The sequence below is a fragment of the Lithobates pipiens genome, unplaced genomic scaffold, assembly GCF_037356315.1.
Source record: "Lithobates pipiens isolate NorthernLeopardFrog02 unplaced genomic scaffold, aLitPip1_a1.2 Scaffold_18, whole genome shotgun sequence".
In the NCBI taxonomy this organism is placed as follows: domain Eukaryota; kingdom Metazoa; phylum Chordata; class Amphibia; order Anura; family Ranidae; genus Lithobates; species Lithobates pipiens.
Window position 1 is genome coordinate 376,400,982 of NW_027507758.1, and position 26,958 is coordinate 376,427,939.

At 43.0% G+C, this 26,958-nt stretch overlaps 1 protein-coding gene across 2 annotated transcripts in view; it reads left to right on the top strand.

Annotated features, from left to right (window-relative positions):
- Positions 1-26,958, top strand: part of CLCN2 (chloride voltage-gated channel 2) — a 521,510-nt gene that overhangs the window by 468,423 nt on the left and 26,129 nt on the right. Inside the window, exons 18-21 of one of the 2 annotated variants that reach the window (XM_077487744.1) lie at positions 8,643-8,751; positions 8,837-8,907; positions 9,120-9,185; positions 20,292-20,333. In XM_077487744.1, the coding sequence (XP_077343870.1) occupies positions 8,643-8,751; positions 8,837-8,907; positions 9,120-9,185; positions 20,292-20,333 (288 nt within the window). The remainder of the gene's footprint in view (positions 1-8,642; positions 8,752-8,836; positions 8,908-9,119; positions 9,186-20,291; positions 20,334-26,958) is intronic. The other variant, XM_077487745.1, reaches the window with a different exon arrangement.

Here is a 26,958-nt window from a genome sequence, read left to right on the forward strand (position 1 = left end):
ATAACACAAAAACGTTTCTTTCACTCATGGTTAGTGTCTGGCTAAAGCCATTTATTATCAATCAAGTGTGTTTACTCTTTCTAAATCATAATGACAACAGAAACTACCCAAATGATCCTGATCAAAAGTTTACATAGCCCAGTTCTTAATACCTTCCGTGTATTGCCCCCCTTTAACATCAATGACAGCTTGAAGTCTTTTGTGATATTTGTGGATGAGACTCTTTATCTTAGATAGTAAAAATGCCCATTCCTCTTGGCAAAAAGCCTCCAGTTCCTGTAAATTATTGGGCTGTCTTACATGAACTGCACGTTTGAGATCTCCCCAGAGTGGCTCAATGATATTGAGGTCAGGAGACTAAGATGGCCACTCCAGAACCTTCACTTTATTCTGCTATAGCCACTGATGGGTCGACTTGGCATTGTGTTTTGGATCATTGTCATGTTGGAATGTTCAAGTACGCAGCTTCCTGGCTGATGAATGCAAATGTTCCTCCATTATTCTTTGATACATATTGCATTCATCTTGCGAACAATTTTGAACAAATTTCCTGTGCTTTTTAGCTCACACATCCCCAGAACATCAAAGATCCACCTCCGTACCTTTCATCATAGGCCTTTTTGACTCCTCTCCAAATGTAGTGTTTATGGTTGTGGCCAAAAAGCTCAATTTTGGTCTCGTCACTTCAAATGACTTTATGCCAGAAAGTTTGAGACTTGTCGCTGTGCTGTTTGGCGTATTGTAAGCGAGATACTTTGTGGCATTTGCTTAGTAATGGCTTTCTTCTGGTGACTTGACTATACAGCCCATCTTTCTTCAAGTACCTCCTTATTGTGCATCTTGAAACAGCTGCGCCACGTGTTTTTAGAGAGTCCAGGCGAAATACAGAAGTTATTTTGTGTTTGTTTTATTTTATTTTTTATTTTTTATTTTATTTATTTTTTGCATCCTGGACAATTTTCCTGGCAGTTGTGCCCAAAATTTTAGTTGATCTAAATGACCGTGGTTTGGTTTCAACAGAACCCCTTATTTTCCACTTCTTGATTGGTTTGCTGCTGATTGGCATTCTCAATTCCTTGGATATCTTTTTATATTCCTTTCCTATTTAATACAGTTCAACTACCTTTTGCCACAGATTATTTGACAATTCTTTTGCTTTCCCCATGACTCAGAATCCAAAAAAACATCAGTGCAGCACTGAATGAAAGCTGCACGGGTCTGTCAGGAGTCCAGAAACTCACTGACTATATATATATATATATATATATATATATATATATATATATATATATATATATATATATATATATATATAATATTTTAGAGAGAGCGGAAGAGGATGGTTACCTTTAATAGCCATTCAAACCCCTTTGTGTCAACTTGTGTGCATGTATCAGGCCAAAATCATGAAGGTATGTAAACTTTTGGGTAGGTTCTGTTGCTATTATGATTATAAAGAGTAAACACTGTTGATTGATAACCATGATGAAAATTTTTTTTGTGTTATTCATATTCTTTGAAAAATGGCCAAGAAATCATACATTCTGCCAGGGTATGTAAACTTATGAGCACAACTGTATAAGAGTTGGAACTTAGACCCCTTTTACACCAGGGCATTTTGCAGGCACTATAGCGTTAGAAATAGCGCCTGCAAACCGCCCTAAAGAAGCTGCACCACAGCGGTGCGCTGGCAGGACGTCAGGGAAAAGTCCTGCCAGCAGCTTCTTTGGAGCGCTGAAGGAGTGGTGTGTTTACCGCTCCTCCACAGCTGCTCCCCATTGAAATCAATGGGGCAGCGCTGTAATACCGCCGGCAAAACTCAGATATTGCGGCGTATTGCCGGCGGTTTTAACCCTTTCTCGGCTGCTAGCGGGACACTTTTATGCCGAAATGCGCCGCAAATCCGGCTGTAAAACGCTGCTAAAAATAGTAGCGTTTTACCGCCCACGCTATGGGCGGTGTGGTGTGAAAGGGGTCTTAATGTGCTACTCTGTGTTTGAAAACACGTGATCCAAAAACAAATGTAAAATAATTAAAAGTGTATCCGTGAATAATGTTCAGAAGGTAAAGCTGCCCTTAGTAATGTCCCCACACACATAAACGGTGATAATTAAAAATGGAAAGGTGCTGAATCCATATACAAAAAAATAATGCTAGCATATAAATGAACATATCATAATAAAACTTCAAGTACATAAAATGAAAAAAGAGTGAGTAACATATATAAAGTTCCAGTGAATAAAGTGCCAAAATGACAAATCAAAAAACTTTATGATAAAGTAATAGTCCAAAATGTGATGACAAGTGATGGTGCTAGACAAAAATACATGTATACAATATGTATGTTGAAAATCCAGTGATCGAAAGGGTGTTCATGCAGTCCAGTGCTTTAATCCCAGAAAGCAAATAAAGAATCCACCAATGCGTACAATGGCCACTCACTTTAATAGGGAGAATAATAAGCCATGAATCAACCCCTGGCCTCTTTGCACTCTCTGTCACACCATCAGGTGCGCAATCGCTTTGTACATATGGAAAGCAATTAAACTCCTCATGGTGTAGTATGAGCAATACGATTTATCAAAATAATGCAGTAACTTGCATTAAAAACTGAGACATCCAGCAGATCTAGGACTGAGGGGTTGCACACTGGCTGAGCGCTGACACAATCACAACTTCCAGTCACTGTCACGTGAGAATGTTTTTGTTTGTTTTTTTACTAGTAATGGCGATCAGCGACTAATCGGACACCTAACCAACACTTTTTGGGAATCAGTGACACCAATACAGTGATCAAATATATGCACGGTCACTGTACTAATGGCACATGCAGGGAAGGGGTTAACAGGGGCAAGTAAAGGGTTAAATGTGTTCCCTGGAAGTGACTACTAACTGTGGAGGGTGTGCTTTGACTGGGGGCATGTAAAGATCCCTGTTCCTGCTTTGCAGGAACACAGGATCAGTACATTCTCCTCTTACAGAATGGCGGTCTGCCTTGTTTACATAGGAAGACTGCCAATCTCCCAAACGATTGGCAGATACTGCATCCGCCGGATCCGCTGATTGGCTCCCACTATGTCCAGTCACATCGAAAGCGAGTTGTGGGCGATGCACACGCATGCCCGAGACCTGGACATCTCAGATCACCTACTAGGTAGGTGATCTGGCATAGAGCAGCCTCCCTGCCATAATATATGTGCGTGTCACAAAGCAATTAAGGTATATGTATGGGGGTAAAAAAATACAATACAGTCCAATGAATATGTAACTTCTTTCTGTTGGCTGACAACAGTGCTCATGTTACACCAAAATCTCTAGCAGCGTTGTCAGCCCTGCTGATCCCTCCTCACACGGAGTAATAAAAGCAGTTTCACTCTACAGGAACAATATAAAAGAATAATGCTGTGACACATTCTAGAGGGGAAGAGGTGGATTCTGGGAATTTTTTGAGAAAAACTCTAAGCATATTTTATTCTAATTGTTTTCTTTATTATTTTTTTCATATACAAAAGAAGAAACACTAGCTTTTTTTCAGTCAAGATTTCTAATTACTTCTGAGTTAGTCTCTATACAGCAGCTGTCTGGGTCAATGTATATTCAGCAACAGCTTTGGAGTCAGTACCAGGACCCTGCTGGACCAAAGATTGTTAGGCTGGTTTAAAATGTGAGCTTCTGACAGTGGGCTTTCCACCTTTAGTGCTTTCCACTTTTGTGTACTGTGTTGGCTAGCTGAAGTGCCTTCCTAGGTCCAGAGCTGTGACTTAAGCCGCGTACACACGGGCGGACTGTCTGGCCAACTTAGTCCGTCTAAACACATTTCAGCGGACAGTCCGCTCGTGTGTGGGCTTCAGCGGACTTTTTCAGCGTGCAGTCTGGCGGACTAAGTATTTCGGAAATTCCGTAATATTGTCCGTCGTACTTTGGTTTCAGCGGACAATCCGCTCGTGAGTAGGCTAGTTCGACGGACTAAGTATGGCGCATGCTCAGGAAGGATTTACACGGCGAAAGGTTGCATTGCTGTGTATTGGACTTCCTATTTCTAGTCCCGTCGTACGTGCTGTACACGTCATCGCGCAAACTTTCGACGGACTGTTTTGCATCCGTGTGTGGTCAAGTCCGTTCATTCGAAAGTAGGACGGACTGTCCGTCGGATTGTCTGACGGACTAAGTTGGCCATACAGTCCGCCCGTGTGTACGCGACTTAAGTCTCTTAAAACTTACTGTGTGAGTAAGTCTACTGAGTGTAAATTTCTCTATGTGGTGAAGATATACTGGACAGTGGAGTCTGCATTGTGACACTTGTGTACTGTGTTTATTAGCTCCAGAGTGCTATTCATGTCCAATGCCATGGCACAAGCTTATGGTGTGACCCTATCTCTGATGAATTAAGTAAAGATATTCAGACTAAAGCATCAGAAACTGACAGTATTGCAACCATTGGGTGCATTTCTTTCCAACAAAGTCACTTTGAGGTAATAAAGTTGAGTGAACTGAGCACTGAGGCAGAGTGAGCATGAGCACTGAATGCATGCAGGTGCCACTCCATTTCCCCTCCACTTACCTAAGAGGAAGCACTGGGGATTATTTACGAAAGGCAAATCCGCTTTGCACTACAAGTGCAAACTACAAGTTCAAAGTGCACTTGAAATTGCACTGAAAGTGCACTTGGAAGTGCAGTCATTGTAGATCTGAGGGGGACATGCAAGGAAAATAAACAGCATTTTAGCTTGCACATGAATTGATAAAATTAGCAGAGCTTCCCCTCATTTCAGATCTACGCCTCAGATTTACAGCGACTGCACTTCCAAGTCTACTTTCAGTGCAATTTCAAGTACACTTTGCACTTGTAGTGCAAAGTGGATTTGCCTTTCATAAATAACCCCCACTGTCCCGCTGCTGATGTTGCTTGACGCGAATTGTGGACCATTGATCTCCTGTCTTATTAATCTAATGCCTGCCTATAGAGACTGTCACATTTGGCTGCATACTAACTGCTTGAGTTTGTGAGTATGCAAGACCTTACTTCGTTTCGGGTCTAGTTGTCATTCCACTAGCCTGTACAACTTTTCAGAGATGCTCAGAGGATAGTTCCACTGCATCAGGGGTGACTTTTCTACTGTTTCTGGGGGTTAGTCACCAGTACCCCCAGAAGGAACCAATGCCTGTAATCTTTATCCTGGGACCCCTTGTTCTATGTGGTCATCCTAATCAGCAGCTTCTAAAGCTCCACTGAGTGAGCCTGAGACCAGCAATGTGTCTGCAAGGCCTCTTGTATACACTTTGGATTTTGGCTATGCACATTTATTTGCTTGTAGAAGCTTTAAACATGCTGGCACCATCTGTGGTAGGATCTAATTCTGGCCTTACCAAGCCCTGAGCTATCAATAAGTCTGGAACCCCTATTACCACCTCTAATTCAGAGTCAGGGCCTTTACAGCTTGCCCATGTATAGGGCTGCATTTAAAGGTTTGTTTTTTGAATAGAACATGGGAGGGTAATAACCCTTCAGTTTTGTTTTTTGCCATCTGTACACATTGGTGGGATTTCCCTTTTCTTTCCTGTCCCATGGCCAAAACAGGACATGAGAAGAAATCCCTCCTAAGTGAGGGAATCTCATGGTGTCACCAAGGTCACTGGAACGAGTGCCCCCCATTGAAAGATTTTCCTCTGGTACTGTTCTAGTGTCATCCCAAAATTTGCGATTTTCTTTTACTGTCACATTTGATTATAAAGGTAAACCGAACAGATAGAGAGGGTGAATCTCCTCAACAGGGGCACACAGTAATACAATTTGACAGGTGTTCTAATTCTCCTCCACTCTATCCAAAACTGAAAAAAAATAAAAAATAACGTTGCCTTTAATTATACTATAAGCAAGTTCCGTAGGACTCTAATCTTTAGTCTATGCTTTCCGAGATTGATTCAATATATTATGCACCTAGGGGATCAGTCTGCTGCACCAAGTATAGGTTTGTTTTTTTAGAGCGCTTGCTACTGCAAAGACCTTCCCAATAAAGCATACCCCACTTTTAAGTACACAATGGGGTTTATTTACTAAAGCTGGAAAGTGTAAAGTGTAAAGCTGCATAGAAACCAATGAGATTCCAGGTTTTATTACCAAAGCTTAATTGAACAAGCTGTGGTTAAAAGCTCATTGGTTTCTATGCAGAAGTGAGCCTGATTTTGCACTTTCCAGCTTTAGCAAATAAACTCCATTTGTACATAAAAGTGGGGTATGCATGTACACTCAATTTCAAATATTTCTCTGAGCACTGAGATCGACCAATGCAATCTTGGCTTACTTTTGACAATGTGAGGCAACCTCTCAGGATGATGGTGTTTTTACCTTTAGAGATTTGACTGACTGACAGTTGGCCTCCCTACTGAAATCTCAGTTTGACTTAAATGGATTAGTCTGATACCCTTCGCTTCAGCTATAATGGCATTTTACAGACATATATGTTTGTCTCTAGCATAGGGTTTGACGTATGTTCTGATGCGTAGGGCACTTTGGCTGCTTGCCTGTGACATAGAGGATAAGAATGCCTTATTCACTTTCCTTTTGAGGGAAGGCATTTATTTGCATAAACACTTCACAGTGGCGTACCTAATCCTGCTGGTTCTCCAAATATGCACCTACTTTAGTACAGATCTGTAGACCAGGCAGAAGAGTTTTCATCCACTGCATTTGTAATTCCACCTAGATGATCAGAGTCTGCCTTCCACTTGAACTGCAGATCTTGAACCATAAGCCTTCTGTTTGTCGGTGCATCCCTACTTTTACCAGTGTATTGGTTACTCGGCTTACTGGATCCTTTAGAAACATACCTACTTTTTTGGGATGCTCAAGACTTCCCCCTGAAGCTTTCATTCTAGACCCTACATTCTAACATAATGTTTCCGTTGCCATTGTTCATTTCTGGTGTTTCTGTGTGTTTGATTTTTGATTGTTTAGGTTTTCCACACTCTGGGATCTTGATTTCACTTTGTTGATAGGATCCTGTTTTGAGGATTTCTATCCCACCCCTACTCCTGCTTCTTACAAAAAAAGTCTGTTGAATTTATGGATGATTGCATCCCATGTGGTGCTTAGTTCTACAAAAGCCCTTTTCAACCAAAAGCTCAATAAATCTCAATTCCCACTATTCAATGCAGGTCATGCCCACCCCACCCCTCCTTAATTTTGGTTACACTCATCTTGAATCTTCACAAACCTTCTCTAAGGTCAGTCAGTTTCTGCACTGCACCTTGTGCAAAATGAAGATCCTGCTCTCAGTGATCCTCATAAATATATGCTGTTTTCTCTCTAGACTATTGGTCATTTTTTTTCTGATTCACATCAGATTTTTTTTCCAAATTACCTATCTGGAGTTTATTATAATGAAGATTTCTTCGGGTATATTCACATCTTATGTAGTATTTGCAATCCTTTATACCCCCCCCTTAAATTGCGAAGTCCACATTTTGTGCAAGTCATCTGGCTGGACCACCAAGTTTAGGTGGCTTTTATATATATATATATATATATATATATATATATATATATATATATATTTTTTTTTTTTTTTATATATATATATATATATATCTGCTTCAGGCTCTGTACGATTCTGAAGTTCAGCAGGTAAGTCATATTGCTACCCTGTCATGATTCCCTCCCAGGGAATAAAAATTTTGACTGTCCTTGTGGGTCCTGCTATATAGAAGATTTATTCTTTTATAAGTACTATCACTATGCAGATATCCTTATAAGTAAAATTTGAAGATTCTTTCCGCGTTATTTTTTTCCTTGTGGTTAAATTTCCTAGTGCTATTGCTAGGATTCCCACATTTCTCTTAACAGCACATGTCTTATCTTTCAGGTACAGTCTGCACTATTACTGCAAATGTATTATTTCAAGGACAGGTTTGACTTGTACTTGTCACACCTCTTAAAAAAAAAAGTTTGTTCAACCAACACTCCAGGGAGTTTATCTTCTTAATTCCAGCTTAACCCCTCATTCATACAGAGGTTGTTAATCACCCTACCCTCTTCCTAATGATGGGCTCAGGGCAGTACAACTGCAAGGTTGTTCACTGTTACAAGACAAGTTTTTTTTATGGGTCTTTCTTTTCTTTAAGTCAAGGGTTAGTCTACTGAGCTTCTAGCAGCTTCCCTTTTGGAGCTTCATTGCCTTTCCTGCAGTCGTCTAAATGTAGTGGGGCTTGCAGCTTCCTGCCCGTGGCCAGGGAAATCGGTTTACTGATTAGAGGGAGTGGATTTGCAGGTCATCTTTTTGTGCTAAGCTGTCATCTGGCAGTTTGTGAGCCCAATAAATTATTTTTTAGCTAATGGTTCAATTGTTGGTAAACTTAGATTTTTTTGTGCTGTTCTTTTCTTTATTTACTAGAGGCCTTTGGAGCTTCTGCTCCTCTCCTATCTAGCATTGGCTGCATCATCCTTCTGTAGTTTAGTGTTAGTTGACTCATGATTAATCATAAGACTACCTCTGCCATTTTATTATATTATATACATGTGCATTTGTATATTTATGAGGACATTTACTATTCTCTTTTTACTTTGGTTCTACATAATTGTTTTTGTCTAATGTAGATTATATTTGCAGAATTCTAGAGTCTCAAATATTTGATATTTGTTTCAGATTGCCACAGAGGAATCCACATTTTCTCCTCCCAAAGCAATGGAAGCAAAGAAGCCCCTAAAGCCAGCTCTAAAACGTATTCAGAGTAGCCTAACTGATTATTCTCAAGGTACTTAAGATATATGCAGGTAAGTGTGTTGTGTATTGTGTCAGAGAAAGAGCGTTGATTGATGTATGTTATTCTGTGTTTTCAGATGAATCTGATAATTCAGTAAAAGCCTTGAAAAATATATTCTGTGCCAAAGATTTTAGTGAGGATGTAGAGGTAAGACAACCTTTAAAGAATGAAATGACTGTCTTCTCACCACCTTTTTACACATCTTCTCATAAATATGTTATCGCCCTCAGCCAATTTAACCTGCTTTTGTCTCTGTCATGTTACTTACATACTAACCATTCCTTTGCTCTGCCATTTCATTGCATTGTTACTTACCATGCAGTCCTGCCATTTGTCTTCTATGTTTTTGCTAACATAAGTCTTCCAAGACTGCTGCTTCCCCTTCAAAAGCAAAAAAGATCAAACGGATACATCTGCGTTTAAGGGTAAGTGAGCAACTAATCTGTTCTCTGTGCTTCTACATTGCATTGTATTTATAATAACATTCACAGCACCTTAGTATGCCTGTTAATACATTTTATTAAACGGGGCTCACATGCATGGTTATTCCTGATTATGATAAATAGTATACTTTTTGTGGGGAAGTGCTTGGCAGTTTTTTTAATACATTAAAGATTGTTTTCAATAAAGTTACCCATGTTTTGGTTCTTTTTTTTTTAACTGTCAAAAAACGAAGTAAAATTTCACAAAAAGTAATATTTTATGCTTGATCTGTGTCTATCTAGCCAACTGCAGGCAAGCACGAGTGGGATTTCTAGATAGGAAAAATATTGATTTGAACCTCGAGGATTACCCCCCCCCCATCTTAGTCCAGGCAGCTTTACCTTCTATAAGGCTACAGTCTTTGATTATGTCTCAAGTATTTGCTTGTACCATTTCTGACCATGCACCACAAAGAACATTAGTGGAGCAATGCACATCTGTCAGCAAGGTGTGTTGGAGTGGCATTTAGGGTGAATGCTACCACATCACACCAATGCATGTGACGTGCACTTCCACTAGGTAGAACTGTAAATGGGCCCCCAAACTCTCACCCACTGTTCGCAGTGATACAATAAGTACTTCATTGTACCCCCAAGCGCCTGTATGCAGTTGCATATGTGCAGTTTACATACCATCCTCCCAAGATTATTATCACTGAAAGTGCAGTGTGAGCACTGTTTATAGTGCAAATATCTCTATTTAAATGCAAATGGCTCTTACAGACTGTATATACCATTGTTACTGTTCAAATTAATCTTAGGCTTCATGCACACGAGATGCCGGGGGAAAACGCTGCTCAAAAAAAGCTGAAACGCGCTTTTAGAAACACCCGTTTTGCCTTGTTTGCATGCCACGTTTAGCCGCGTTTGCATTTTTAAGCGTTTATAAAGATAACATCATGTAGACCCTCCCCAAGCTCTCAAAGCATGGTTTTTTAACTATTTCTGCCATATGGGATTTGTCCCATAATTGCATGTGATTCTGAATTACTTCAATTAATTGGTTTTGGGTTACATCGGAAGTCATTTTCAGAGATGTGTCTTCCAAGATGATCAATTTGCTAATCACAATCCAAGGTGTGGACAAGCCTAGCTTGGGGGAAGGGGGGTGACTTGTGGAAAAAAGTTTGTTTCATGAAGGATGGGTGTTCAACATGGAAACATGGTGGGGGGTTGTGGCTGACTAGACATTGGTATGCAGGTTTTTCTATGTGAAAATAAGACAATGCTATGGTTTGGCCAGACTAGGTGGAATCACTGATTAGATTAGAAATTGTATGAGGGTTTGTGGCAAAGAAGTGGAGGCATTCCTCATTGTCCAAGCTACTGGAAACACTAGAGATTTTATGGGATTGTATCACAAAGTAAATGCGCTCTATGAATTATATAAAGTAATTACAACATTTTTTTAAACTTTTTTTATTGTTTTCTATGGTTTTCCATCATATTTCTGAGTTTTCAGGTCCAAAAAATTGGGTTCCTTTAAAAACGCTTATAAACGCAAACGTAGATAAACGCGGGTGCATCGTTTAGCGTCTGAAACTTGGAAATTTTTGCGTCTGAACCCATTTTTTTGCTTCTGGAAAATCAAGGTTAAACGCAACTGCATAAAAACTGCAAAAAACAAGACTGTATACATGGACACCTAGGATAACATTGAATGAGTTCAGGGGCAGTTGAAAAAAGTGTCCAACTGCCTCTGAACACGCGTTTAACAGCGTCTCGTGTGCATGAGGCCTTAGTCTGCTAGATACTGTAAACAGTGGGAAGAGGGTCCTGTGTTTGTTTTCAGGACTTCATCTTAGCTTTGCATAAGTGCAGTTTCATATTACAAAGGTGTGCCCTTTCCAAAAAGGGTAAGTTTTTGTGAACCACAGTTATATTTTCTTAATAGTACAGTACTTGACACAGTCTCCTTTAAGTCTTAATAGAGTTTATATGCAGTCACTATCCGGTGATGGCACTGGAAGCCTAATTGTTAGGACAGTCTATATAACTCTTCTTGCTTCTCGCAATCCTTGGTTTTTGGTAGTGTCCTGAGGTGATGGACTACTTCTCTCTGACAGCAGCTTTCTGGCTTATGATTTCACCTATAAGGGAAAATTGAAGACTACTGGTTCTTCACACAGAGAAATTATTTCTCAACTGGGTTACATCTATGCCACTGAGGCAATAGGATTGTAAAAATTGATTTCTATGCCCTAAGGTGGCAATCAAAACACCCCGAGTAAACAAGTGCTACATCCTAATATTGAAAAGTTGAAGGATAAGAAAAGATGGACTTTAACGGCATGTATAGAAAGTTACAACAAATTTTAATAGTTCACATACATTAACTACATATACAGTGCACATTCAATAAACACATTTAAATATTTTGTACGGTAAAAGGACCCATTGATCAATCCAAGAAATAGAAGCCGCTTGTATACTTTCTGTGGGGCTATATTTGATGTTCCTCAGAAAAAGCCCACACTAAGATATGGCATTTTTGTTTGGGTGTTCAAAAGTTCTTGAAGAATTAAAAAATGCAACATGTTTTGCGACTATTTAATGTGAACTATTAAAATTTGTTATCATTTTCTATAAGTGTTGTTAAAGTCCACCTTTCCTTATCCTTCAACTCTGCAATAGGATTGCAGTCATTTGATTTGTCACTCCTGGCAGTGCCGTGGGGAACCATACCCAGACCCTGCCATGTGGAAGATGGGGGGGTTGGCCTGTAATGATGCCTCCAGTTCTAGACTTTGTGGTGCTCACCTCGATACAGCAGGGAAACGCAGTGTCATTTTCTGTAAAGTGTTCTACATGTCCAACGGTTCCCATTGTTGATTTCCCAGTCTTTGAAGACCCAGTGGGCAAAAGTTTTGCATCAGTTTCTAAAGCCTCCATTGCTTTCTCAAGATCTGCAATGCAATCATAGTCAGTGTCTGTTGTGGTTTGCCAAACACTGGAAATCTGGGCAAAGCAAATGGTGCACAACCCCTAGTTGATCCTGAAGAATCCCTCAATACCCAAGAAATAGGATATCCTCCACCTTGTGCTACTGTGTGGATGGTTTGCTGGACTTCTGGCCCCAAAACTCTCACGTGACTCTCATTTCAACACAGTTGCACATGATTCTTTGGCCGTGTAACTGGACTGCAGAGCCAGTTTGTCAAAAAGCGCTTTGGTGAGTGACTAAACACATTTCATTAAAGAAAGTCATGGGCTACAAAACACCCTTTCATTAAGAAGAATGCTAAGTTCATGGCCAGGTTTACTGTTTCCGGTTTCCAGAGATTTCCTTTTGTCCCTCCCGGAACTCTGCTGTAAAAGTCAAGTCCTCCATTCAATTCCATTGCATGTCCTGGATGTCCAAGCCAGCCAAATCTGGCACCAACTCCCCCTCACAATGAAGAGGCTTGCCCACTGTTATAACAGTTGTAACAGTGGGGGAGGTCTTTTAGCCTTTTTCTTTTCAGAGCTATGGGTCCAGGATGTGGTGACCTGGGGAACAAGCTGGAGTTTGGCCCCATACCACCTCCCTGCTTTATGCCCTTCAACCTTCCCATCTTTCTGATGAGACTGTGTCCCTCCTAATGCCTTACAACAGCTTCACTCTTCAAAAGTGCTTGTAGCAGTTTTCTCAAAGAAACAGCTTCAAGGCTTTTGATTTAAACTGTTTGTTTCCACGGTTCAATGCTGTAGTTCACTCTATACTTGACTGGAAGGTTCTCTTCCTGGGGCCCTAAAGTTCAGGATGGAATTGGGCCCATGTGTAATTGCAATGCTACAACAAAGGGAATTCCTAGCATTGATATAGGATACATATTTACATATTCTCATTTCCCCGGATCAGCTGTTCCTGCGGTTTGCGGTGGGCATGCAGCACTTCCAGTTTGTGGTTCTTGCTTTTACCCTGTCTGCTGCCCTTTGAGTCTTCACTAAGTTGCTTTCCTCAATCTGTATTCTCAACGAATCCACATTACTGGCTATCTGGATGAGCACCTATTGAAGGATGTCTCTGCCCTGGCTGCCTATGTGCAATGGACAATAGACAGCACCTGGTCTTAGTATTAGACACAGCCCAAGCCCAGGTGTTGTTTTCCTGGGAAAGATTGTTGATCCTCCCAGGTCAGGTCCCAACCCTGCGCTCCAAAACATTTAGTTCACTCCAGTTTTTGCATGAGGGCCTCATGGTGGCCTCATTCCAAGTGGTGATGTTTGCCCAGTTTTGCTCTGGACCGCTCAATGTGCAAACTTCATCAGACAAGCTGCCTCTGGACAGCCCCATGCACCTATGTTCCAAGGCCAGGAAATCCCTGACCTGGTGGCTCACCAGCCCTGCGCTGGAATCGGAAGTAATGTCTCCCATTTAACTTTGACGGTTCTCACGATGGAATGCCGGCCTATTGGGCAAAGGAGGTGTCTTAAATGCTGCCGGAGTTCACAGGACATGGTTGTCAGGGGAGTGCAATCTTCCCATGAACATTCTCCAAGCTAGAGGCCATTCACCTATGCATGCTGTGGTGGACCATGCAGCTTCAGGGGCAAGTGACAAGAGTTCAGTCAAGCAACACCACAGCTGTGGCTTACGTCATCAAAGTGGCACCAGGAGCCAACCCTTTGAGAGGTGGAACTAATTATGGCTTGGGTCTAAAAGCTCATTCCAGCTTTGTACGCTGTTCACAGAAAAGATCATTGGCAGGTGGCCTTTCCCAGTTTTCCATGCTAGGATGTTTAGGAATGGGGTTTATTCACCCCTAGGTGTCGTGGGACATGTCACCGCTGGGAAATGCCAGATGTAGATCTGCTGGCATCCCAATTTAAAAAGGTGGACAGATTTGGGGCCAGGATTAAGGATCCAAGGGCCTTTGCAATGGACACACTGGTGACCCTGTGGGATTAGTTCTGGCTTATACAGTTGTGCTCATAAATTTGCATACCCTGGCAGAATTTATGATGACTTGACCATTTTTCAGACAATATGAATGATGACAACGTTTTTTTTTCATTCATGGTTAGTGTTTGGCTGAAGCCAATTATTATCAATCAACTTTTTTTTTTTAAATCATGGCAAGAAATTACCCAAATTACCCTGTTCAAAAGTTTACATACCCCAGATCTTAATACTGCATATTGCCCCCTTTAACATCAATGACAGTTTGAAGTCTTTTGTGATATTTGTGGATGAAGCTCTTTATCATCTCAGATGGCAAGGCAGCCCATTCCTCTTGGCAAAAAGCCTCCAGTTCCTGTAAATTCTTGAGCTGTCTTGCATGAACTGTACGTTTTTAGATCTCCCTAGAGTGGCTCAATGATATTGAGGTCAGGAGACTTGAGATGGCCACTCCAGAACCTTCACTTTATTCTGCTGTAGCCAATGACAGATCGACTTGGCCTTGTTTTTTGGATCATTGTCATGTTAGAATGTCCAAGTATGTCCTATGCGCAGCTTCCTAGCTGATGAATGCAAGTTTTCCTCCAGTATTTTTTGATAACGTACTGCATTCATCTTGCCAACAATTTTGACAAAATTTCCTGTGCCGTTGTAGCCCCAAAACATCAGAGATCCACTTCTGTACTTTTCATCATAGGCCTTGTTGACTCCTCTCCAAATGTAGCATTTGTGAACAAAAAGCTAAATTTTGGTCTCATTGCTCCAAATGACTTTGTGCCAGAAGGTTTGAGGCTTCTGTGCTGTTTGGCTTATTGTAAGTGGGATACTTTGTGGCATTTGCCAGAGTAATGGCTTTCTTCTGGTGACTCGACTATGCAGCCCATCTTTATTCAAGTGCCTCCTTATTGTGCATCTTTAAACAGCCACAGCACATGTTTTCAGAGAGTACTGTATTTCACCTGAACTTATTAGTGGGGTTTTTTTGCATCCCAAACTATTTTTCTGGCAGTTGTGGCTGAAATTTTAGTTGGCCTACCTGACCGTGGTTTGTTTTGAACAGAACCCCTCATTTTCCACTTCTTGATTAGAGTTTGAACTATTGGCATTCTCAATGTCTTGGATATCTTTTTTTTTTACTAGTTCTCTTTCCTGTTTTATATAGTTCAACTACCTTTTCCCGTAGATCCTTTGACAATTCTTTTGCTTTCCCCATGACTCAGAATCCAGAAACGTCAGACCAGCACTGGATGAAAGATGTAAGGCTCTGTCAGGAGTCCAGAAACCCATTGACCTTTTATACATGCAAACAGATCACAGGTGAGGATGGTTACCTTTTTAATAGCCATTCAAACCCCTTTGTTTCAACTTATGTGCATGTTATCAGGCCAAAATCACCAGGGTGTGAAAACTTTTGATGTAGACTTATGAGCACAATGGTATATGCCTTCCATACTCTTTGGATTTTAACTTGACTGCTTCACAGGATCAAGATGAAGGGCATCCTAATGACACCAAATTTTCCCAGAGGACTTGGTACTCAGACATTCTTTCTCTCTAATGAGAGATGCCGTGGGCACTTCAGACCAGCCAGACTTTCTGTCTCAAGGTCCAGTCTACCATCCTGCTTCACAGTTGCTGGCTTTGGCTTGACTGTTGAAACCCAAATCCTGAGACAGCAAGGTCTATCTGACCCCTTTAATCCAATGCTTTTTAAAACTAGGGAACTGATCGCTCGCAAGATCTATCATTGTACACATTCTCCTTCAGTGACTGGTGGCCTCTAATTCTCTGATAAAGGTCTTTGGGGGTGATTCACATCACTCATCATGTTCATATTTCTGTCTCTCTTTGTGATCTCAATTTTATTCTGTCGGGCTTACGACCTCCTCCGTTTAGAGCCCATTTAGGATATTCTCTTGGCTGATCTTTCCTCATGGCTATCACATCAATTTGATGAGTCTCAGAATTGTTGGCCTTATCCTGTAGCTAACCCTCCCTTGTTCTCTATAAACACAAGGTGATTTTGAAACCTTGGGCCTCCTTTTGTCTGAAACTTGTGTTGCATACACACGGTCGGACAAAGTTGTCTGAAAATCCGATCGTACGTAACGTGATGATGTTATTTTGTTACGACGGGACTACATTCAGGCTAGTAGCCAATAGCTTTTGTCTAGGAATTTGATCTGAGCATGCGTGGCACTTTGTCCGATCGGAATTCTCTACACACAATCGGACAAAGTTCAATCGGATCATGTTGTAGGAAAGTTTTATAGCCCAGCTCTAAAACCTCGTCCGTCGGATATTCCGACGGAAACAGTCCGATGGAGCCCACACACACTCGGATTATCCGACAACACGGTCCGTTTGGACATTTTTCGGCGGAATGTCCGACTGTGTGTACAAGGGCTAAGAGTTTTTCTCCTTCCACCATAATCAAGACATTGTCCTGCGTTCTCTGTGCCCTGCACCAAAGCACCCCGTATATCTCTCAATATTGTTTAGCTGTAGTGCGTGCATTGTGAGTTTCTCTGAGTTTCTTGGATTCTTTGTTTGTCTTGCCTGTAGGCTCACAAAAGGGTTGTCTTGTTCCACCATCTCTAGGTGAATTGGGGAGGTTTTCATTAAGGCATACACCATGAAGGATGGGAAATCATCCTTTCCCTGTTGAGGCTTATGCTACTTGTTCAGTCAATGCCTCTTGGGCTTTTTAGCATCAGACGTCTGTTTCTCAGATTTGCAAGCCTGCCACATGGACCTCTGTTCATAGGTTTGTGAAGTTTTACCAGGTAGATTTTCAGGCCTCTGCTGATGCCAGCTTTGGCTGTATGGTTCTTTTGTTTTGCCCCTGTTGACCTTTTTTTCTGCCTACCCTTCAGTTGTTTTCTTTGGGAATGTCCCATAGTCAAGACTTAAAAGAGCCTGTGTCCTGTACTATAACATTTTTGGCTTACCTGTAAAATTATTTTCTTGGACATAGTACAAGTCACCCTCCCCTTTGTCTTTGCATTTTCCACTGGTTGCTTGCTAAAAAAAAACCTGAGTGCTGGAACGGAAAGGGATATATTGCCTGTTCTAAAAAAACTTTGTGAACTTTTCTGAACGTGGCGATACATAACCATAGTCAAGATTTATAGAGGTAATAAAGCCAAAGATATAATAAATATATATATGTGTGTGTGTGTGTGTGTATGTGTATGTATATATATATATATATATATATATATATATATATATATATATATATATATATATAGACTATTCGTTTTCTTCTTCTTTTTTTTTTTTTTTTCTCTGTTTTCACCTGATCTGGCCATAACATAAACACTGGATGAAGGAGAACCTTTGGACAATAGCATTGTCCGTATGGGGTGAGAGGAATGTTAAATGAACCAGCAGAGTTGGATATACTGGATTCAACTAATTGAAGCCAAAATACAGCTCACACTGCAGTTACGGCTACAGTTTTTCTTTTTTTGGGATAAAAGTTTTACATAAATAAAAGTTGACCATTGTAAACACCCTTGCCAGTGCTAAATGGTTTGTCTCAACACTCTTAACTGATAGATTTGTAGCAGAGCTTGTTCTGTTGAAAAACAGACTTACTGGCCAGATCACCAGAGGAAAATAAAGGAAAGAGCCTAAAAAAGAAAACAAATGCAGCCATCACATCTATGGCCTCAAGGAAGTTTTTACAGCCGCTTTATTGAGCATGTTTTGCAGCTTAAAAACGCCTCCCCATGTTAGCCTATGGCCTCATGCCCACCATTGCATTTTTGAGCTGTAAATGGCATAGCCGTTTTCAAGCTCAAAAAAAAAAAGACAGGACCAGTGTATTCCGAGTCTCCAGCGCTAGAGCTGTAAAAACATCAGACACCGGCAAAAGGTGTTAAATGTGATTTAACGAGGCTTAACACTGTATTAAGCCTCATCCGGCATTTGTCTCTATTCAAAATCAATGGTTCCCTATGGGAGTCCATTGATTTGAATAGAGGTTGCACCAACTTGCGTTGCCGAATCTTGGATGCGAATCTTGAGGGTGGGGGAACCCAGTGAATATTTTTTTTAAAAATTGTGTGAAGGTCACCCCAAGGATCCATATCAGACCCTTATCCAAGCACGCAGCCCGGCAGGTCAGGAAATGGCGAGCGAGCGCCCCCCCGCCCCCCCTACTGGACCATGCCACATGCCCTCAACATGGGAGTTAGTGCTTTGGGACAGTGGGGGCCTTGCACCCCCCACCACAAAGCACCTCGTCCCCATGTTGATGAGGACAAGAGCCTCTGCCCGACAACCCTGGCCTGTTGGTTGTCGGGGCCTGCGGGCAGGGGGCTTATCAGAATCTAGGAGCCCCCTTTAACAAGGGGGCTCCCAAATCCCGGCCCCCCAACCTATGGGTATGGGGTACATAGGCAGCTCCAGGGATTTCTTCCGACTTCTCCTCTCTCTCCGGCCTCTTCTGCCGGGCTCCTCCGCTATCTTCTGCTCTTTTACCCGCTCTTTTGCTAGCGTTTGCCCAGTCTTTTCCGTCTTTTTCTCTTCTTCCGATGTTGACTCTATGTTCTCTCCCACTGTAATTCCATGTGTGTGTGGTGCGTAATGACTTATATAGGCATGGGGCAGGGTCACGGGTGATGTCACTTATGACATCACAGTCCCGGGGTATGATGGGACTGGGAGTTTTTAACACCGCTTTTTTCCTGGCATCTGTACTGGCTTTACAGCCCGTTTTTAAAACGCCTATGGGCATGTAGTCTAAGAGTTGAAAGGCTGCAATATAATGTTTGCTTTTGGGATCAATACCACTTTAAATGTGCCCGTGTCCTCTACAGTACTTCAAGAAAACCATTTCAAGGGTAAGTCAATAATCCTTATATTTGTGATAAATGTAAGAAAAAATAAATCTAAATCCATATTTTCAAAATATCTTTATACACTTTTTAATACATTTTTGGTATGGTTAATTCATCTTGACTGTTCAGAAATGCTGTTTCACTATATCAAAAACAACACTGGCTTATTTGTTACAGATATACACTATATATTCATTCCTGCTTGTAACAAAGGTGGAATCATCCACATGGCAACCTAGTCAGGACTGTAGGGTCCAGTCAACACGGTCCGATTGGACATTTTCTGGGGGAACCAGCTACAACATTCATGCTTCTGCAGTAAATTGGGGGGGGGGGGGGGGGGAAGTGTTACTGGTTACCGTGAAACTACATTCCCTTAAACAAAAAATCACAAGAAGGTACAGCAGTTTTTCAGCAGAAGAGATATGCAAAGGGGTTGATTTACCAAAACTGGAGAGTGCAACATCTAATGCAGCTGTGCATAGAAAGCTACCATCTTACATTTCTTAAATTTATTTGGTCAAAGCTTAATTGAACAAGCTGAAATTAGAAGCTGAATGGCTACCAGGCATAGCTGCACTAGATTTTGCACTCTTCAGCTCTGGCTCACACGCGTTTGACTAGTCATGCGACTTAACAGTTCAAAGTTGCATTACAAGTCCCATCCCATTTGCGGCAATAGAACATTTCAAATTGCTGCAACTCAAATACCAGCAACTTTGTAAAATGTTCCTGCACTATTTCTGTGCGATTTCAGTGTTTTCAGTCATGAAATCGCATTGATAGTCAGCTTGGTGTGAACCAGTGCTTGGTATTCTTAAATCAACCCAATGACTCTTGGTCAAAAAGTGTTTTCTCCAGCCACTGGTGACTTTTTGCTTTCTGGGTTAAATGCATGACTATCGTGGATCTGTTTTCTGCTTGCCAGGTACTGGAGTAATTCCTGTGCTTATAGCAGAGGAGGCTTTGGTTTTGGGCCCACATATCACACACTTACAGAGAAGTTTTGCACAGCATACGTATACAGCTGAAGGAGGCAGACAACTGTATACAGATGCAAATATGCATGTACTAAAGTACCATACATGTTTTGTTACATCAAGGAACAGCAAACAGTGCAGCAATTCATAGCAAACCACCAATTATTTGTTTTTGTTTTTTCAATAAACAGACAAATGCTGAAATCTGATTTGTTGTTCTTTATCTTTGCACACTATGGCTCCATTTACTGCCTTATTAACCCAGCCCCCCATTACACTGCCTTGTTAAATGGCCCTGTTAACATACACTGTAATATTGACCTACGTTTTCCTTTAGGGTGAAGATATGGATGAGATAGACACTATGTCACCATCACAGGTGAGTTTTCTAGCTTATGGCTTCTATTAACCCAGCAGATGCAAGCAGTCACAGCAAAAAAAAAAAATTCAATTGCATTGTACATTTTTATTTTTTTCATACAACGGAATTTGTAAAAGGAAATTGTAGTCTAGAGTTCATTTTTGCACCAATTAGCCTAGTAGATCCTTTTTGATGTTAGAAGCGGATTATGCAGTGGTTTTATATTTTAGGCTCCTTTCTGCATAAATGCCATTTCCAATACCAGGCACACGTTGACTGTGTTGTGTCACATAAATGGCAGCATTTTACAGTAACCTCTGGGGACACTAAGACAGTTATGTTTGTCATACTCGAATGCAAAAGACCATGAAGTTATTGGAATAATCGCAGTTATTGGAAATGTAATTTTCTCTTTCGTTCATTGACGGACACAGCTCCATTAATCTTGACCATAGGGTTATTACGCCACCTTCAGGAGAGGACTAGGCAGAACATGTAATACATGTGAAAAAACAGAACTGTACAGTTCCGCCCAGGGGGCGGTCCCTCTGGTAATAACCCCTCAGCCTGCTTCCTGCAGCTCAGTTTTTTTTGCCTAGCGAAGGAGAAGGACCTAGGCTCCCTGCCAGGACCATCGGTCCTGGGGATATTTTCTGGATTTCTTCCTTTTCCGCAAGACTTTAAGATCCTGTGATCTTCTATCAACAGCCGGCTGGGTGACAGGCTGGATAATATAGATCCTTGTAGTCTCCCCAGCCTGGCCATCGAGCGTGTGCACACCCTAGCTACGCGCTGGATTGGCCACGACATGCCCCTTAGGCTCCAGAGACGGCCAGTGAGCGCAGTGCTCTGGGGCACACACATGACCGGACTACAAGATGTCCTTGTCACAGTGTGCTGTGGCCCGCAGCCACCCCTTACTGCTCAGGTGTGGGTTTGTGATGGGATGCCTTCAGCTCATCCAGATGGTAAGTACAGCTTTTCCTGCCTCGGCAGGATAGAGCATCTGGGCATTCCCTGGGAGGTCGATTAGGGGGTCCCTCTCCTCCCTTTCTTCTCTCCCTGTCCCTGTTTTCTCTCCCCCCCGTGGGGGATGCTGCATGACTGGGCTGTTTGAGCAGTGTTTGTACCTGAGCCAGGGGTACTCCGGGGGGCTCTGATCCTTGATTGGGGGCTGTGCTGGCTGTCTGTGTCCCTGGGCTGTCTTTTGTCTCTCTGCTGGTATCTGTGGGCTCTGCATGTGCTGCCGCCATAGCGCAGACTGCCGCCATTATCTGTGTACATTCTCTGTGTACAGTTGTTCATCAGCCATTTTCTGTTAGTCTCCTGTGAGAAGCATGGTCAGCGGTCATTTTCTCGAAGCTCAGAGGCCATTTTCCCTGGGATTTTTGCTCTATACAGGGCACCCAGTGGCCATTTTCTTGTAGCCTCAGCATGGTTTTTCTCCGCAGCGCTGGTTCCTGTATCTCAGAACAGTGCGTTTTTTTTTTTGTTCTGGACACCTGGGAGTTGAAACTAGACACAGGCATCTATAACAGCACGGCACAGCGCTCAGTCAGGGTGGTGAGTCCTGTGGTGGGGGCCCCTCAGTCTGCAGCAGCTAGGAGGGTGGGATTGAGCAACCTGTCCTCAGTCCCTAAGGGTGGCAGACAGGGTGGGTCAGCATGGCATCATAAACTGGCGTTTCTTCCCCAGACCTCCCTGCAATTGCAAACAGTGCAGTGCCTTTTGGACGCTTTGTCGGCGGTCCTTGAAATGTTCGTTGCCAGGGTGGAGGCGGTGTTCAGACGCAAAAACTGTAAAAAGTGCCCCCTGCCGCCCCCCGTCCTCCGGGGAGAGTTCTGACTCACTCGGGCCCCGCAGTGACTGGCGGCCTCTGCTCTGATGTGTCAGAGGACGCTGACCAGGACCGATCGGACAGTGAGGATGAGTCCGGGTCCACGCTAGACAAAACGCAGACACTTACTGAGTGGGCAAAACTATCACACCATGAATTGGAGAAGCAGCAGTCTTCTCTGCATGGAACTAGCAGACCAGTTAGTGCACGGCCTTAAGTATGTCTGTAACGCGGCCCTGGATACACATCCCTTGCTCTCCAGAGCATCAGTATCAGCAGTGGTGCTGCAGTGCCTAATCTGGCTAAAATGCTGGTCTGCGGACCAGGCATCTAAAAAAAAAGCCTTGACAGATTTGCCCTTCCTTGGTGAGCGGCTATTTGGAGCCTTGCTGGATGACATTATTAAGAATGTCACAGGTGGGAAGAGCACTTTGCTCCCACAGTCCAGGAAGGGTAAGGAGCCACACCGCAGGCAAGGGCCCTTACACAGGAGGGGGTTGCCTTTAGGAGTTTGCAGCCCGATGGGCCTCTCGGCTGTCCGACCAATAGGTCTGCGAACTGATTTCATTGGGCTCCAAGATAGAATTCCTCTGTTGGCTACAAAGCAGATTTTTCCCTTCCAGCATACCCTTAGTCCCAGCTCGCCAGGAGGCCCTGCTTGGGGCAGTAAGGGACCTGCTCAGCCGCGGGGTGATAGTGCCTGTCCCAGAAACAGAAAGGTTTCAGGGATTCTATTACAATCTGTTTTTAGCCCCCAAAAAAGGAAGGGGTATGTCCAATCTTGGACCTAAAAGCCCTCAATTGCTTTGTGAAAGTACAGAGGTTCAGAATGGAATCAGTTCGCTCCGTAGTCAATGCACTCCATCAGGGGGACTCCCTGGCATCTCTGGATATCCAGGATGCGTACCTGCACATACCCATATGCCCCAGGCATCAGAGGTTTCTGCGATTTGCAGTAGGGGAAGACCACTACCAGTTTGTGGCTCTCCCCTTTGGCTTGGCTTCAGCACCCCAAGTCTTTACAAAGGTATTGGCTCCAATTTTGGCATTGTTGCGACAACGTGGGATTGCAATCGTGGGTTACTCCGACGATCTCCTTCTGAGAGCAGCTTCTGCCTCAGAATTAAGGGAGGATGTGGCGATCACCATGCAAACCCTGCAGGAATGTGGGTGGGTGTTGAACTTCAAAAAGTCGGTGCTTGTGCTGACTCAACGTCTGCAGTACCTAGGCTTACTGCTGAACTCCGTGGAAGCAAGAGTGTTTCTCCCTTCAGACAAACTGTAGACTCTCAGAGCCACGGTGAAGCTGTTGATGAACTGCAGGTGTTTGTCGCTGCGCTTCTGCATGCGAGTCCTGGGCCTCATGGTGGCCTCCTTCGAGACGGTACCATATGCCCAATTTCACACCAGAGTCTTGCAGAAGGAGATATTGGCAAAATGGGACAAATCTCTGTTATCCCTGGATCGGCAGGTTCAGTTAGTCCGGGACTCTTCTCTGGTGGCTGAGATCTCTGGCTCTTCAGTCCGGGAAATCGTTCCTTGGACAGTGATCACAACAGATGCCAGCCTGACCAGCTGGGATGGAGTACTGGGAGTACAGTTGACCCAGGGCCTCTGGCCGAGGGAGGAATCCCAGTTGCCGATCAATGTGCTTGAACTTCGAGCGATCAGGCTATGCCTCTTCACATGGTCGATGAGACTGAGGACCAGGATCCAGTCAGACAACACTACGGCAGTGGCATATGTCAACCATCAAGGAAGAACAAGAAGCTTGGCTGCAGCATGGGAGGTCGCTCATGTACCAGCCCTGTTGGCAATGTACATCCTGGGAGCAGAAAACTGGCAGGCAGACTATCTAAGTCACCAGAGGCTGGACCCAGGAGAGTGGTCACTGCACCAGGAGGTGTTCTTTGCTTGCGGTGGGGCACACCAGATGTGGCTCTCCTGGCCTCTCGGCTCAATCGAAAGGTGCGGGGGTTCATGTCCGGGAGAAGAGATCCCTGGGCGGACACGTCAGATGCATTGGTGGCTCCATGGGAGCAGTACCAGCTGATTTACGCTTTTCCTCCACTAAAACTGTTACCACATCTGCTCCGCAGAGTGGAGGCCAAGGGGATTCCAATGATACTGATTGCCCCAGATTGGCCTTGACGACCTTGGTACACCGACCTGATACGCCTGGTGGCGGATGCTCCTTGGCTATTACCGATGCGAGAAGACCTTCTGTCTCAAGGTCCGATACTCCATCCTGCTTTACCGGCATGGCTGTTAAAAGCCTGGTGCTAAGGAATCGAGGTCTGTCTGACTCGGTGATTTCTACTATGTTGAGGGCACGGAAAGCTTCTTCTCGGAAGATATACCATCGTAAGTGGAAGGCTTATATCTCCATGTGGGAGATGGGGTGGCGTCCACCCATCTACTCGGTGTCCAGAGTCCTACTGTTCTTTCAGCGTGAGGTAGACCAAAAGTTGGCCTTAAGCACCTTCAAGGGACAGATATCAGCCTTGGCTGTCTTTTTCCAACGACCCCTGGTGTCTCACTCTTTAGTGAGCACCTTTGTACAAGGGGTCCAGCATGTAGTGCCTCTGGTGCATCCACCTTTACCTCCGTGGGATCTGAACCTGGTGCTATTGGTGCTTCAGAAACCGCCGTTTGAGAACATCAGGGAAATTCCTTTGTTGATGCTCTCTCAGAAAGTGTTCTTTCTAGTGGCCATTACATCTGCCAGGAGGGTTTCTGAACTGGTGGCCTTGTCTTGCAAGTCGCCTTATCTAGTTATCCACAAGGATAAGGTGATGTTGTGTCTGCAACCTTCTTTTCTGCCGAAGGTGATTTCGGCTTTTCACCTCAATGAAGACATTGTGTTACCATCTGTGTCCAAAACTGACACACTCTAAGAAGGTGGCCCTCCATTCCCTGGACGTGGTCTGGGCTCTAAGGGTATATCTGTCTGCCACCTCTCCCTACTGGAAGTCAGACTCTCTGTTCGTTTCGGTAGCTGGTCTGAAAAAAGGACTGGCGGTCTAGTCGTCCACCATTTCCAGGTGGATCAGACAGATCGTGGTCCAGGCTTACGCCTTAAAGGGGAAGGTGCCCCCCTTTCCTGTCATGGCCCATTCCACCAGGGCACTTTGGGTGTGTAAGGTCTGTTTACACTTTTACAAAGTTGATGTACGCGCATCTTCTGATGCCTGTTTTGGCCACAAAGTTTTGCAGGGTGTGTAAGGTCTGTTCACACTTTTTAAAAGTTCTACAAAGTTGATGTAAGCGCATCTTCTGATGCCTGTTTTGGCCGCAAAGTTTTGCAGGCAGCCTTGTAATGTTGCAATTTTACACTTTCTTCTTGTTGAGAGAAAGTTACCTGATTGTCATTGCACTCTGCTGCATGTTGACTGCAGGTTCTGATGAGGTTGGTTCAGATGGTGACTCCACCCACAACCAGAGGTGCTCCCTAACGGGGAAGTTATGTTGTTGTTCCCACCCCTTGTTATGGCACTTCTTGGGGACGTCCCTATGGTCAAGAATAATGGAGCTGTGTCCGTCAATGAATGAAAAAGAAAATAGGATTTTTGTACTCACAGTGAAATCCTTTTCGCTGAAGTTCATTGACGGACACAGCACCCTCCCCTCCTATTGGTTTACGTTATACTGTTTGTTGACATACTGAGCTGCAGGAAGCAGGCTGAGGGGTTATTACCAGAGGGAACACCCCCTTGGCGGAACTGTACAGTTCTGTTTTTCACATGTACCATTACATGTTCTGCCTAGTCCTCTCTTGAAGGTGGCATAATAACCCTACGATCTAGATTAATGGAGCTGTGTCTGTCAATGAACTTCAGAGAAAAGGATTTTACGATGAGCGCAAAAAATCCTATTTTTTTTCCTGCCTTATAGCTGCTGCAACACAATTCATCAGTGCTCAAACTGAGACCCATAGAAAGGGATGATTAATCTAATATAAGCAATGGTAATAAATTAATCTAAAATAAATATTGGCAATTTTATTATGTGGTGTCCAGTCATAATAAACGCATATTTAAAGGAACAACAATTACCGGAGAAGGTTTTCAAGGAAAATTTAGGATTGTCCCTTGAACTATGAAACACTGAGGCAGTAGTGTAGGAAATTAAAGGGTCACCCCACCCAAAACAGATGTTGGAGATGTGCGCTTGAATTTATGGGTGTGCAAATATTCTGTATAATTATAAAGAGTCTCTGTGCTGGGTTTTGTATGTATTTTATTTGAAGGAGAATGAAAAGGGAGATGCTGGAACAACCACATCTCCCAAGTGGACAGGAATTAGAACTGTATAAGGAAAAAAAATAGGTTTAATCGGCCTGTCAGGTTCCACCTTTTAACTAAAATTTTACTTTTGGGTGTACTGGCCCTTTCAGTATGAAGACTACCTATTAGTACCTTATCCTTTAACATAAAATAGATTTCTTTGAGACTTAAGGTTTACTATAAGTGATCCAATCATAGCCTAATCTAGTATATCAATGCAATGCTTGGGCAAGGATCAAGACCTTGGAACATATTGAGCATTGTGCAGCTAGAATAAAGTTCAGCTATTTGTTCTGTATTTTAGCTGTCATTACTCTAATGGGAGTGTCATTGTGGCTCATGATTACTATTGCATACATGTCTGTAAAATATATGCATTGTATAACTCAAATATATTTTACATTTGTACGTGAGAGATGTAGCTAGATTGTTTGACACCAAGAGCCAACAGTGACTGTCTTGTTTTGCCACAGAACAAGCATGTATTAGCAATGTACAGTTGAAAATCAATTAAGACTAT